Consider the following 14,383-nt stretch of genomic DNA (forward strand, 5'->3'; position numbering starts at 1 on the left):
GCCGCCCCGTCCGGGAAGTGAGGAGCGCCTCTGCCCGGCCGCCCCGTCCGGGAAGAAATGAGGAGCGCCTCTGCCCGGGCGCCCCGTCCGGGAAGAAGTGAGGAGCGCCTCTACCCGGCCGCCCCATCCGGGAAGAAGTGAGGAGCGCCTCTGCCCGGCCGCCCCGTCCGGGAGGAAGTGAGGAGCGCCTCTGCCCGGCCGCCCCGTCCGGGAGGAAGTGAGGAGCGCCTCTACCCGGCCGCCCCGTCCGGGAAGAAGTGAGGAGCGCCTCTGCCCGGCCGCCCCGTCCGGGAAGAAGTGAGGAGCGCCTCTGCCCGGCCGCCCCATCTGGGAGGTGAGGAGCGCCTCTGCCCGGCCACCCATCGTCTGGGAAGTGAGGAGTGCCTCTGCCCGGCCACCCACCGTCTGGGAAGTGAGGAGCGCCTCTGCCCGGCCGCCCCGTCTGGGAAGTGAGGAGTGCCTCTGCCCGGCCGCCCCGTCTGGGAAGTGAGCAGCGCCTCTGCCCGGCCACCCCGTCCGGGAAGAAGTGAGGAGCGCCTCTGCCCGGCCGCCCCGTCCGGGAGGAAGTGAGGAGCGCCTCTGCCCGGCCGCCCCGTCCGGGAAGAAGTGAGGAGCGCCTCTGCCCGGCCACCCACCGTCTGGGAAGTGAGGAGCGCCTCTGCCCGGCCGCCCCGTCCGGGAAGTGAGGAGCGCCTCTGCCCGGCCGCCCCGTCCGGGAAGAAATGAGGAGCGCCTCTGCCCGGGCGCCCCGTCCGGGAAGAAGTGAGGAGCGCCTCTACCCGGCCGCCCCGTCCGGGAAGAAGTGAGGAGCGCCTCTGTCCGGCCGCCCCGTCCGGGAGGAAGTGAGGAGCGCCTCTGCCCGGCCGCCCCGTCCGGGAAGAAGTGAGGAGCGCCTCTACCCGGCCGCCCCGTCCGGGAAGAAGTGAGGAGCGCCTCTGCCCGGCCGCCCCGTCCGGGAAGAAGTGAGGAGCGCCTCTGCCCGGCCGCCCCATCTGGGAGGTGAGGAGCGCCTCTGCCCGGCCACCCATCGTCTGGGAAGTGAGGAGCGCCTCTGCCCGGCCACCCACCGTCTGGGAAGTGAGGAGCGCCTCTGCCCGGCCGCCCCGTCTGGGAAGTGAGGAGCGCCTCTGCCCGGCCGCCCCGTCTGGGAAGTGAGGAGTGCCTCTGCCCGGCCGCCCCGTCTGGGAAGTGAGCAGCGCCTCTGCCCGGCCACCCTGTCCGGGAAGAAGTGAGGAGCGCCTCTGCCCGGCCGCCCCGTCCGGGAAGAAGTGAGGAGCGCCTCTGCCCGGGCGCCCCGTCCGGGAAGAAGTGAGGAGCGCCTCTGCCCGGCCGCCCCGTCCGGGAAGAAGTGAGGAGCGCCTCTGCCCGGCCGCCCCATCTGGGAGGTGAGGAGCGCCTCTGCCCGGCCACCCATCGTCTGGGAAGTGAGGAGCGCCTCTGCCCGGCCACCCACCGTCTGGGAAGTGAGGAGCGCCTCTGCCCGGCCGCCCCGTCTGGGAAGTGAGGAGCGCCTCTGCCCGGCCGCCCCGTCTGGGAAGTGAGGAGTGCCTCTGCCCGGCCGCCCCGTCTGGGAAGTGAGCAGCGCCTCTGCCCGGCCACCCTGTCCGGGAAGAAGTGAGGAGCGCCTCTACCCGGCCGCCCCGTCCGGGAAGAAGTGAGGAGCGCCTCTGCCCGGCCGCCCCGTCCGGGAAGAAGTGAGGAGCGCCTCTGCCCGGCCGCCCCGTCCGGGAAGAAGTGAGGAGCGCCTCTGCCCGGCCGCCCCGTCGGGGAAGAAGTGAGGAGCGCCTCTGCCCGGCCGCCCCGTCAGGGAAGAAGTGAGGAGCGCCTCTGCCCGGCCGCCCCATCTGGGAGGTGAGGAGCGCCTCTGCCCGGCCACCCATCGTCTGGGAAGTGAGGAGCGCCTCTGCCCGGCCACCCACCGTCTGGGAAGTGAGGAGCGCCTCTGCCCGGCCGCCCCGTCTGGGAAGTGAGGAGCGCCTCTGCCCGGCCGCCCCGTCTGGGAAGTGAGGAGTGCCTCTGCCCGGCCGCCCCGTCCGGGAAGAAGTGAGGAGCGCCTCTGCCCGGCCGCCCCGTCCGGGAGGAAGTGAGGAGCGCCTCTGCCCGGGCGCCACGTCCGGGAAGAAGTGAGGAGCGCCTCTGCCCGGCCACCCACCGTCTGGGAAGTGAGGAGCGCCTCTGCCCGGCCGCCCCGTCCGGGAAGTGAGGAGCGCCTCTGCCCGGCCGCCCCGTCCGGGAAGAAATGAGGAGCGCCTCTGCCCGGGCGCCCCGTCCGGGAAGAAGTGAGGAGCGCCTCTACCCGGCCGCCCCATCCGGGAAGAAGTGAGGAGCGCCTCTGCCCGGCCGCCCCGTCCGGGAAGAAGTGAGGAGCGCCTCTGCCCGGGCGCCCCGTCTGGGAAGAAGTGAGGAGCGCCTCTGCCCGGCCGCCCCGTCCGGGAAGAAGTGAGGAGCGACTCTGCCCGGCCGCCCCGTCCGGGAAGAAGTGAGGAGCGCCTCTGCCCGGCCGCCCCGTCCGGGAAGAAGTGAGGAGCGCCTCTGCCCGGCCGCCCCGTCCGGGAAGAAGTGAGGAGCGCCTCTGCCCGGCCGCCCCGTCCGGGAAGAAGTGAGGAGCGCCTCTGCCCGGCCGCCCCGTCCGGGAAGAAGTGAGGAGCGCCTCTGCCCGGCCGCCCCGTCTGGGAGGTGAGGAGCGCCTCTGCCCGGCTACCCATCGTCTGGGAGGTGAGGAGCGCCTCTGCCCGGCCACCCATCGTCTGGGAGGTGAGGAGCGCCTCTGCCCGGCCACCCATCGTCTGGGAGGTGAGGAGCGCCTCTGCCCGGCCACCCATCGTCTGGAAAGTGAGGAGAGCCTCTGCCCGGCTGCCCCATCTGGGAAGTGAGGAGCGCCTCTGCCCGGCCACCCATCGTCTGGGAAGTGAGGAGCGCCTCTGCCCGGCCGCCCCGTCTGGGAAGTGAGGAGCGCCTCTGCCTGGCCGCCCCGTCCGGGAAGAAGTGAGGAGCGCCTCTGCCCGGCCACCCATTGTCTGGGAAGTGAGGAGCACCTCTGCCCGGCCACCTATCGTCTGGGAAGAAGTGAGGAGCGTCTCTGCCTGGCCGCCCCGTCTGGGAAGTGAGGAGCTCCTCTGCCCAGCCGCCCCGTGTCTGGGTAGAAGTGAGGAGCTCCTCTGCCTGGCCGCTCCATCTGGGAGGTCTACCACGGAGGCCAGAAGCAATGTGGGGGCTGGACGTGGTGGCTCACGCCTGTGGTCCCGGCACTCTGGGGGGCGAGGCGGGTTGATCATTTCGGGCTAGGAGTTCAAGACCAGTCTGGCCAACTTGGCGAAACATGAAGAATACAACAGACAAACCAACCAACCAACTCAGTGACAACAAAACAGGTCTACCCTGGAGTCATACTCTAATTTTTTCTATTTTCCTCCCTTTCTGATCCTTTATCCCACTTTCTTTTTCTTCCTCTTCCTTCTCCCTCTTCTTTGTCAAATAGAGGATTGAGTTATTATCACTGATCCATATAAAGTCCCTCTCTCATTTATTTTAACTCCCACCCCCCATTTCTATTCCCCAACTTAACATGTGCAACCTTCCTAATATGTTTGATACGCATCTTTTTGTTTGTATGTATTTTTAGAAAATGTTTATTGTTTTTGTATGCAAAAAAAATTAATAAAAAAAAAAAAAGCAAAAAAAAAAAAAAATCGTTTTATGGTTTCTTTTGTTTTTATTTTTCTGGGCATGTGCTGCCACACCTGGCTATTTTTTGTTTAGAGGTAGGGTCTTGCTGTATTGCCCAGGCTGGTCTCTAACTTCCGGCCTCAAGCGACCCTCCTGCCTCGGCTTCCCGAAGCACTAGGATTACAGGTGTGAGTCACCACATTGGCCTGTTTTATGGTTCCACATGTTGATTTGGTAACAGATTAAGCAAATCCTACCACACAAACATATTTAAGTCTAAAATATGCTGAGTTGCGAGGGCAGGTGCATGAATAGAGCACAGAGCTCTAAACACTTAACGCTTTGGGGAGCTGTCACCAAATTTCAAGATGAGAATGCACCAACGGGAAACCCTGAGAAGTGTCACAGCCCTTTCCTTATCCTCTCCCCCTCGCCCTGACCCCACACTCTGGCCCCTGCACCCTGGCCCACAGAACCTCCGTCTCCTGGAACCAGACCTCTCCCACAGATCATGTCTCTCCCAGGCATGATGACCACACAGCTCTCCCAAGGCCAGGGGAGAGGCCCCCCAGCACAGCTCCTTGTAGCCCTGGTCTGCACAGGCTCCAGGCTCTGGGGAGGTGCCGCCCTTTTCCTCCACGCTCACCTTGTCCCAGTCCACCTTCTCCACGTCCACCAGGATCCGCATGAGCTCGGGGATGGAGAGGGCGGGGTGAGTGTCGTTCAGCTGGATGGCCACCTGCAGGCCGCACAAGGGGTGTCATTCAGTCATTTCATCCTGCGTGGGCACCCACGGTTGTTGGCATATGAAGCTCCCCAAGTGAAGGAGCCAGCCCAGCCCACCCCACCCCCGAGAAGCCTGGAGAACAGGGAGGGGGTCTGCGGAGGGAGCAGGGAGGACAGTCGGGCTCGCACTGTGGCAGGTGTGCGCTGTGCCCGAAGCGCCTGCTGGTGAGTGCCCTACTGCGGTGTGCTCTGCTGCGGGTGTGTGCTGCAGCCGGAGGGGAGGAGCTGTGGCCACCGGGGCTGGGGGCTCTCTCATTGGAGCTATGAGGGCTTTGTTTGAAACAACTGCACTTAGCCCTGCCAAGCACATCTGACTTTGCACAGGAGCCTTTTACCATGTCCCTTGCTGACTTGACTCCTAACAAGGCCGGTGGCCCTTGTCCTGGGAGGGAGGGCCCAGGTGGGATCCTGGCCCAGGATGACGAGACCCCAAGACAAGGAGCATGTGCTATTCCACTCTAGCCCCTTTTGGGACACGAGAAAGCAACCTCAAGAGCCTGAAGGTGCCCAGCCCCTGGCACTGAGATCCCTCCCAGGGCCACCATGCACCTTGTCTGGGAACGTCTCGAAACAGGTTCTCACAGGGTCCCGGCAGCCGAACTTGGATGACTTGAAGCGGCGGATGATGTCCTGGAGCGTGGCGGCCACCACAAAGTACTCCTGCTTCAGCCGCAGCTCCTTCCCCTCAAAGAACTGCACACAGCAGAGCAAGCTGGAGGGTGCAGGCTAGGGGCGCATGCCCCATGACCCAGTCCCAGGGCCATTCTCCTCCCCCAGGAAGCCCAGGTCAGCGACCTGGCTCAAGGGTGCAGGTAGAAGGCCGAGAGGAGCCCAGCCCAGCCGCCTGACACTGGGGCCTGCCTGTGGGCCCTCAGATCACTGAGGAAGGTCACCCTGCCTATGGGACACACTCCCGGACACAGTGTCCATCGGTCAGGAGAAGTACAGTGCCAGCGCTGCTCAGGAGCTGCACTGTCCAAGCACAGGCCTTCTGGAACATTCTGTACCTGGGGCTTAGGGTCTGCCAATAGTCTCATGGGGACAGGGGAGTGCACTCTTTGATGAGCCTTCGGGCACCCAGGCCTTTGCTCCTGTGTGCACGAGTTACTTTCATAAAATAAAAAAGCTAACTTTTAAACATGCTCTGCCCACTAGGGCATCTTCTAAGGACTTGTCAGGCAACAACAACAAAAAGAAAGCCATCGGGCACTAAATGCAGGTGGCAGTAGGGAACATGGCTGTGACACCATCACCTAGCATGGGAAGGGCATGTGCCAAGTACCTTTCAAATGTCCCCAGGCATCAATGCCAAGCAGGCGCTACCGTGCCCCGGACAGACAGATCACCTACTTGGGGAAGTGGCACCACGGGCTAGAATAGCACACAGACTGGAGGGCTGACGGGCTCCAGCTGGACCCAAGGAGCGGCTGTGTGTTTATGAGGGGAGTGGATAAGAGGGGAAGGTGGCAGAGAGTGTCCTCAGAGAGAGGACCACAGCGCTGCCAAGAGGCACACGAAGACACGTTTGGGCTTTATGGAGGACAGTGCACCCCTCTCCTCCCCAAGGGCATCGTGTGTGCACCTAAGGCGGGAGGGCCACCAGGTGGCTGCTTGCCAAGGCCAACAGCAGGCCCCACTGGGGAGCCCGGCCCAGTAGCCCACCTCACTACGCCAGAAAGCGACGCGGCCTGAGCAAGAGTGCCCAGGCCAGCTACTCACGTTATCGTTTGGATACAGGACCCTGGAGATGTTCTCAGCCAAGTTCCGGTCCAGGACCGCCTCGATGTAGTCTCCCACGTTGACTAAGAAGAAATGGAGCGGGGTCAACACACACATGCCTCCTGGCACCAGCACCGCAACTGCTCAGAGGCCTACTTGCAAAGGCCAAGGAAACTTGCTCAAGCACAGGACTCCCCCAGCCGCTGCATTACTTCACCTCACCCCCACTCCTGGAGGTAAACGTGATCCCTCCTGCAGCTCCCCTATGTACCGCACACAACTCCACCCCCTCACTCCTCCCCAGGGGCACAGGATCTGCACAAGCTGACCCTGGGTGCCCAGGTGTCTCGGTCGCTCTGCCTGTAGGCCCTTCCCAGGCAGGCCCCACACACAGGTAAGCTGCAACAGTCTCACTCTTCACTGGGACGCAGGGACACCCTAGAGGAGGGCCGCCCGGCCTCCAGGACAGTGAGCCACAGGGCGTGGTAAAGACTGTGGGTGAGGGTGTCCCGGGACCAGCCACCCACATGGACACAAGGGCGCCAAGAACCACGGAACGTACAGTCCTGCAGCTTGAAGTCGTTGGGAGCCTTGGCGGACCACAGCCGCATGGTGTTGACGGTGTTGTTCTTGTAGCCGGGCACTGGGGTGTCGTAGGGCATGGCCAGCACCACCTGGCCACAAAACAGGTTGCACAGGACGGAGTGGCAAGGGCCCCCCGCCAGCCCCTGCGCCTCTCCCAGGCCCAGCCTCCTCCTGGGCACCTGGCGCCCTGCTGGCCCCCCACGGTCTCCCCCTTCTGCCCAAACACATCCACCCAGTCCATGCTCGGCACCACAGTCCCTGTCCACGTCCCCCCCTGTGGTGTCCACATTGTCATCCTAAGAGGACCACCCGCCCCACCACCCTCCCCAGACCAGACCTGTCTTCTCACTTCACCTTCCTCAGGAATGGCTTTGACTGAAGAATCATCCCCATCCCGACTCCCTGAGGTGCTGCAGTACCAACCCCCACCTCCCTCCTTACCCTCTGCCCTCCGAGCCTCCCCTCCTCAGTCAACTCTGCTCTAGCAACTCCAACACGCAGATGCTCGCCCCGCAGATCACCTCTCTCAGCTCCACCTGCGGGAAGGTTGCTCCTGCAGCTGCCTTGCCTGCTACCCTCGATGTTCCCGGCCCCCAGCACAAGCCCAGCCGTGCTCCCTCTGCCCCAGCCTGGCTCCCTCTCTCCTTGACAAGCCCCTAGGTTCCCTTGCATCCAGAGACATCAGCTCCACTCCCACCAAGAGCAGGAGGAGGCTCACAAAGCTGAGGCTCACCTGCGGTCCCAGATCCCCAGCAGGCACACTCAGGGATGTTTGGGTTCATCCTGGCGCACGCGTGCCTGTGGCACTGCCAGTCAGCTCTGACAGCCACACAGGTGGCGCACCAGGGCCACCAAGACTAAAACCCCAGTATCCCTTTCCCTTCCTCTCTCCTGTCAACCCTTGCCCCTGCCCCACAAGGCGACACCCAAGTGAGCGACAAGTCCCCAGCAAGGCATTCCAGCCCCTTCCATCCTGGCCAGCCCTCAGGGCTAAGCCCATCTTCACAGCCTGCCTGGAATGTCCCGGTTCTCCAGCATCCCCACTCACACTGACACACTCATCCACAAACACATCTACAGCGCCAGTCCCCTGCTCTGCTTTTGCAAGTTAAATACAACTTTTCAGGGCATTTTCAGCCTCCATGGCATGGCCCCAGCCACTCTAAGCCCATGTATTTGATTTAAAACTGTGTACTACAAAGTCAGGACAACTCCCTCTGCACACCAGTGACCACCCAGCCTCCAGGCTCTCCTGTTACCGCCCCTCCTTCTCCATCACAGGTGGCCGAGTCTCACAGATGCCCCCACGTTCTCCTGCAGCCTCTCCTGCCGGCCCCTGCCCCGCCCCAGTCACCCTGGCTCCCAGCTGCCCTGAGCCTGGACTGGGTGCTCCCTCACGTGGCCTCTGCGTGCCTGACACCCATCGCTGCCGAGCACTCTAGGCCCTTGCCCTGGTTCCCCATCAGCACCCTGCTGGGCAGGAGGGCCTGGCCCCATTCCCGGATGTCGCCCAGGCCTCGCACACACTTCAGGGGCTCTGACAGCTGACGCTTTGAGAGCCGTGGGCCACGTATGGCGTCAGGAGGCCAAGCGAGCTTGTCGCGTGCTCCACAGAGATAGTGGGAGCTGTTTTCGCCCACCCCGGGGGTCCGTGCCCCCATCCCATCAGAACACCCTCCTGCCTGCCCTTAATCAGCGGAGTTCTCGTGAGCATCTGGCTGTGAGTGGACACGCCCAGCTGCATTCTTAGCCCCAACACACAGCTCCTGCCCGCAGAGCTTCCCCCACGGAGTCTCGCTGCTGTGCTCAGCACTTCCACTGTTTGGGAAGCTCCCATCAAAGTGTAAGAGACTGGGGAGATGAGGAGAATAAACCTCCCCCGGCTTTTACCTTAAGTCCTCCAGGGAGGCAGCAAGCCCCCCGAGCCAAAAGAAGCTGAGCTGACTACGAATGAGCCGCAGCAGCCCCTTCACCCGGCCCCAGCCTTGCCCGCAGACATTTCAGCCCAGGTACCTGCGTGTCCAGCCACTTCACGCCGTCGGGGGTGTGCTCCACGCGTCCATAGAAGTGCACGGGAAGCATATACTCGGGCCGCGCTTTCTCCCAGGGGTTGCCGTAGCGCAGCCAGTCATCGGCCTCCTCTACCTGGAAAGGGGCCAGCTGTGAGGGCACCCTCAGCGCAGATGTCCCAGGCCACCGCCCTGTCCTGGACCCAGCAGACCGTGCGGTCGAGATCACACAGTGCCTGGCACTGAAACTTACCTACAGCCACTTACCACGTTGGGATTCCCACTTCTGGCGAAGCCCACGTGGGTAAAATGAACACAGTGGACACTAAAGTAACAAACTCAAAATTTAGAAACATGTGCCCCCAAAAAAAGACACTAAGAACCACTGACTGACACGTGCTCCGACCTGGATGGAGCTTGAAAAACCTACATTCAGTGAAAGAGGCCAGACAAAAACACCACGTGCATCACATGAGGCTATTTACAGGAAATGTTCAGAACAAGCACCTGCACAGAGACAGAAAGCGGGTGAGAGGCTGTCAGGGGCTGGGTGTGACTGCAAATTGGTGCAGCGCTTCTTTCTGGAGTGATGAAAATGTTCTCAAGATAGACAGTGGGGATGGTTACCCAACTCTGAAGATACTGAAATCGACTCTCTATTTCAATAAAGCCGTTACAGAAGAATCACTGGAAGACATTGCTTTGACAGGGACACACTGGCCAGGCGGAGGCTCACGCCTACAGTCCCAGCACTCTGGGAAGCCAAGGTGGGAGAATCGCTTGAGCCCACAAGGTCGAAGCTGCAGTGAGCTATGACTGTACCACTGCACTCCAGCCTGGGCGACAGGGCAGGACCCTATCTCTAAAAAAAAAATTATTAAATTAAATTTAAAAAAGAGAGTGATGCTGCAAATCCACAAGTGCTGGGGCCAAGTTGGCAGCTGGCAGTGAGGATGCCCTGGATGCACCCAGGAAGACAAGCTGTTCCGGAAGGGCTTCCAAGAAGAAGCTTATTCCCAAAATCTGCACCCAGTGGCACTCGAGACCAGTAACTACATAAAACCAATTCCCACACTAAAAGCGGCCCTGCAGACTCGAGCCACCCTTGCACAGAAGCACTAGGGGGCTGCTTTACCACCAAGTGACAGAGTAACTCCATCTGGTACAGCAGCAAGGGCGGATTCTGAAGTCTCAATTACTAAAACTGAAATGAGATCAAGTCTCTTCTCTTCAGAATAAACAGGCAGCCCTAGTATGCTACACTGAGGGATTTCCTCTTCATGGTTCCTACACAGACACAAAGAGTCACGAGCAAGACTGTCTGGGCTGTGCTCTTCAGGAGGCCCCTCCCCACAGCAGGCACCTCCCCATGGTACTCCCAGCAAGACCCTTCTGGTGGCGTCTCCTTGTCCGCTGTGAGATTCCCCAACACCAGGGCCTGGCCATCTGCAGAGCTGGTCCAGGAGTCGTCGGCAGAAGCAACAGCTTCCCACATACAAAGGCAGCCTGAGTCTCCCTTGCAGGGCCTCCCTGCCCCCTCGGCCAGGGTGCCAAGCAGGCTGGCCTGCGGCCCCTCTGGCCACACGCTGCTGGCCAACCCTGCCTGTATTTATTTCTTGCACAGCTAAAGCCAACTAAAAACCCACTGAATCTGACCACTTCCCATGAAAAGAGGATGGGAGGAGGGGTGAGCTTCACTTACTGATCATCCTAAACTGTCACACAAAGTGGCAAGAGTTACAAGAACGAGGACCACCAGAAGGAAAAATGTCTCCGTGGTAAAACAAAAAACACCACCAATACCTTCCTGCTGGAAACCCTAACACCAGCTAGGTGAAGGGGAGCCTCTGAGCTTCTGCCTTATAAACCCACACGTGACATGGGGACTGCTGGGGGCCAGAATGAGTCAGAGCATCAACACGTGCGTGGACTGGACTGCCCTGGCGCTCAGGCATGCGGAGGGCTGGGCAGAGCTGTCCGGAGGCGGTGGAGAAAGGCATCTTTCTAAGGTTGCAGAGGGCATCTCCACAAATCAAGCAATGGATCCGAGTCCGTTTCAGGTTTACTTTTAGCCATTTCTTTTCCTTACCAACATTTTATCATGAGCGTTTTCAAACATGCAGAAACGTTATGCACCCACACCTAGGTGCTGTAAATGGTCTGTTGTTTCTCCGTCCGCCAATCCATTGATTTTGGGGTACACTTAAGCAAGCTGCAGACATGAGTCCACATTCCCACTAAACACATCGCTGTGCGTGTCATGGATAGCAGCTCCTTGCGTTTATGTTTTGGGTTAATTTCTCTAGGGTGGGATACATGAGTCCTACAGACGCCATGGACGAGCCCTGGAGGTTGCACCTGCCATGAGGCCCAATCCCCCTTGCCACCCCCACCCCAAGGACACCTCTACCACCCATCACGCACACATTCATTGGGGCTGTACACTCTGATGCTACAAATCTTTTGATTCTAACCCCAGACCAGCTTAATTTGTGACTTGTAGGCCCCAAATGATATTAAATAAACCAATCTCCAACCGAATGGAATAGTGGTGACTTCCATTCTGAGGCCCATGGGAAGGGCGCTGCTCGACGGGGAGGAGGCAGCTGCATTTTAAGACCACGCCCTCCTCCCGGCCATGGTCTCAACCACCTCACTTAGCTGTAGTGTGAGGCTTCAAGATCGAGGCTCACTCCTTCCAAGGGCCACTGTACTATGCAGAGTCCAGTCTCTAACCCCAAGGACACTGTCCCCTCACTGGGGTCAGGGGGTGAAGGCAGAAGGTGGGAACAAAAGCTACAACTGCTCTTCTAACTACTTAGGGCCAATATCCCACGGAGGCTGACCCCAAAAGTACCACCCTGTACTCTGCATTTTGGTGCAGAGGGTCACCAAAGTGACCCTCACTGCCCGGCTGCTACTGGCCCTGTCTGGGAGCTGCTGTAAGGCTCAGCCAGGCTTCTGTGTCCTGCACGCCCCCAACTTCCCTGTCACCAGGCAGAGGCAGCTGGCAAAAAGCTCACACAGGGCCCAGGCTCTCCCAGGCCATGTGGACCAAGGAGCCGGAGCAAGGGAGCTACCCTGACCTGCTCCACGTTGCCCTGGCCGGCCTGCAGTCCCCTGGCAGGGGCGTGGGAAGTATAAAAAGACGAACTGCAAGTGCTGCCATTTTATTGTGTGAATGAGAGCTGGAAACCAGTGAAGAAATGAAATCTCACCCACCTGCCAGCCATTGACAATCTTCTGGTTAAAAATCCCAAATTCATAGCGGATTCCATAGCCGTACGCTGCCAGGCCCAAGGTAGCCATTGAGTCAAGGAAACAAGCTGAAAAAATCAATCACAGATCAGTCAGAATCGAAGGCATGGCACCAAGGTCCCATGTGGAGGCAGCCCACAGGGCGCAAGGCAGAAATTCAGAGGGGATCACACTGACTTCGGGCTTCACTGAGAGGAAAACTGGAGCCCTCACCCCCCCCTTAAGAGCCTGGGGCCACACACAGAAGACATCAACGTGGTGGCTACTCGAAGGGCACGAGAGGATGGGGGGGATGAAGAATCCCAGAGAACTCGGCCAGGCCTGGAACCTCTCCAAGCACGAAGCCCCCCACTGCCCCACTCTCAGACATCCCAGTTGAGGCTGAGGCCTCGCCGATCCCTTGCATGTTCCACTGAAACCCAGGCTGTTCTGACAGCAGGGACACATCAACACATCAAGCCTCACCCTACTACTCCTAAGTGATGAAGGCACAGCAGTGGCAGCTGGCCACGTACAAATCAATGTCCACCTGTGCAAACACCGCAGTACCAGGGGCCTGAAGGCACTATAGCATGTGTCATTAAATCCAGCCCTTGTTCCAATAAAAACTTCTTGAAAGAAAAACAAAACAAAACAAAACAATGTTTTGAATAAAGATTTAGAGGCCAGGAGTGGTGGCTCACACCTGTGATCCCAGCACTTTGGGAAGCTGAGGTGGGAGGATCACTTGAGTCCAGGAGTTTGAGACCAGCCTGGGCAACATAGTGAGACCCTGTCTCTATAAAAAATACAATTAGCCGTGCATAGTGATGCATGCCTGTGGTCCCAGCTACTCGGGAGGCTGGGGTTGGGGGATTGCTTGAGCCCAAGAGGTTGAGGCTGCAGTGAGCCAAGATTGTGCCAGTGCACTCCAGCCTGGGCAAGAGTTAGATGCAACCTTATTAAAACTTCAGGATTGGCTGGGCGCGGTGGCTCACGCCTGTAATCCCAACACTTCAGGAGGCCGAGGCAGGCGGATCACGAGGTCAGGAGACCGAGACCATCCTGGCTAACACGGTGAAACCCCGTCTCTACTAAAAATACAAAAAATTAGCCGAGCGTGGTGATGGGCACCTGTAGTCCCAGCTACTCGGGAGGCTGAGGCAGGAGAATGGCGTGAACCCGGGAGGTGGAGGTTGCGATGAGCCGAGATCATGCCACTGCACTCCGGCCTGGGCGACAGAGCGAGACTCCGTCTCAAAAAAAAAAAAAAAAAAAAAAAAAAAAAAAAAATTCAAGATTAAAAAAATAAAAAAAACACCCACATGGAACACTAGTAACTAAAATAAAATGCCCAATCCATGGAACACACAGATGCCTGTCAGGCCCTCTGCTGAGGGAGAGGGATGAGGGAGCCTCACGGACTCTTGTTCTGGGGACTCGCCTGCAGGAGGGAAGCACATTAAGCCATGGCGTGCTTAGTGCTGCCTGGGTCTGTGGGTACCGGGCCCTGTGGGCAGAAGGCAAAGGCTCTACTCATATCTGGCCATGGAGAAGGATGGAGGGAGGAGGCGAGGGGCAGGCAAGGCGACTGGGAAAGCCCAAGGACCCGGAACACCCCAAAAGGAAGCAGGTCTCGGGGCCGGGGAGGGAGCAGCCCACAGTCTCCAGCCTGGAGGTGAGACGTGCAGTGAATGGCCACCCCTGGGGCTGTCAGGAGATGGGGACAAAAGAGGCTGGAGCTTCCCTTAGCTTCGGAAGCCCAGTTTTGCATTTGATGAAAAGGGACCTCACAGGAAGACAGTGGTGACCCATCACATGTCACAAAGGCCGGGGCGTGGAGAGGGCTGAAGACCCTCAAAGCCCTGTTATTTCAAGGCAATCTGCTGACTGTATCAGAGTTGAAACTGCCAGCTGCAAGCAGGGCCACGTTCCGAAATCATCTTTCCATCCTCTGGGCTGTCTGCTAATCACTGGCTCTTGTGCCCTGGAAAGTGGTCAGCATATCGGGAGCCCCTCCCAGCACCAGCTTACTCCATGCTGGCAAGATTGGTCTTCATGATAATGATGACATGCCCCTTGTGTGAAAGAAAACATATATTTTCCCCCTTTCCCCCCAATAGTGGCAAGATTTCAATCTGAAGAACACACTGGCCCATCCACTCAAAGCCAATTTACCCTGAGGCCAGTTTACCTGACCCTGGCCTCACCACATGGCCACCAACCAATCCAACGGGTCCGAGAGAGCTCCTCCTGGATGGGGCAACTTACCTGCCAGCCTCCCCAGGCCTCCATTCCCAAGGCCAGCATCTTCTTCTATCTCCTCGAGTTCCTCCAAGTCTAACCCCAACTGCAAACAAAAACACAGGCAGCATTTTAAT

General features: G+C 59.5%; 1 protein-coding gene across 3 annotated transcripts in view; it reads right to left on the minus strand.

Moving 5' to 3' along the window:
* Positions 1–14,383, minus strand: part of PYGB (glycogen phosphorylase B) — a 66,604-nt gene that overhangs the window by 21,320 nt on the left and 30,901 nt on the right. For 2 of the 3 annotated variants that reach the window (XM_055265612.2, XM_055265611.2), the window contains 7 exons: positions 14,274–14,352; positions 11,988–12,091; positions 8,770–8,901; positions 6,734–6,845; positions 6,172–6,254; positions 5,002–5,145; positions 4,313–4,405 (listed from right to left, as the gene is read on the minus strand). In XM_055265612.2, coding sequence (XP_055121587.2) covers positions 4,313–4,405; positions 5,002–5,145; positions 6,172–6,254; positions 6,734–6,845; positions 8,770–8,901; positions 11,988–12,091; positions 14,274–14,352 — 747 coding nt within the window. The remainder of the gene's footprint in view (positions 1–4,312; positions 4,406–5,001; positions 5,146–6,171; positions 6,255–6,733; positions 6,846–8,769; positions 8,902–11,987; positions 12,092–14,273; positions 14,353–14,383) is intronic. The other variant, XM_063633862.1, reaches the window with a different exon arrangement.

The sequence above is a fragment of the Symphalangus syndactylus genome, chromosome 24 (genome assembly GCF_028878055.3).
Source record: "Symphalangus syndactylus isolate Jambi chromosome 24, NHGRI_mSymSyn1-v2.1_pri, whole genome shotgun sequence".
Classification (NCBI taxonomy): Eukaryota; Metazoa; Chordata; class Mammalia; order Primates; family Hylobatidae; genus Symphalangus; species Symphalangus syndactylus.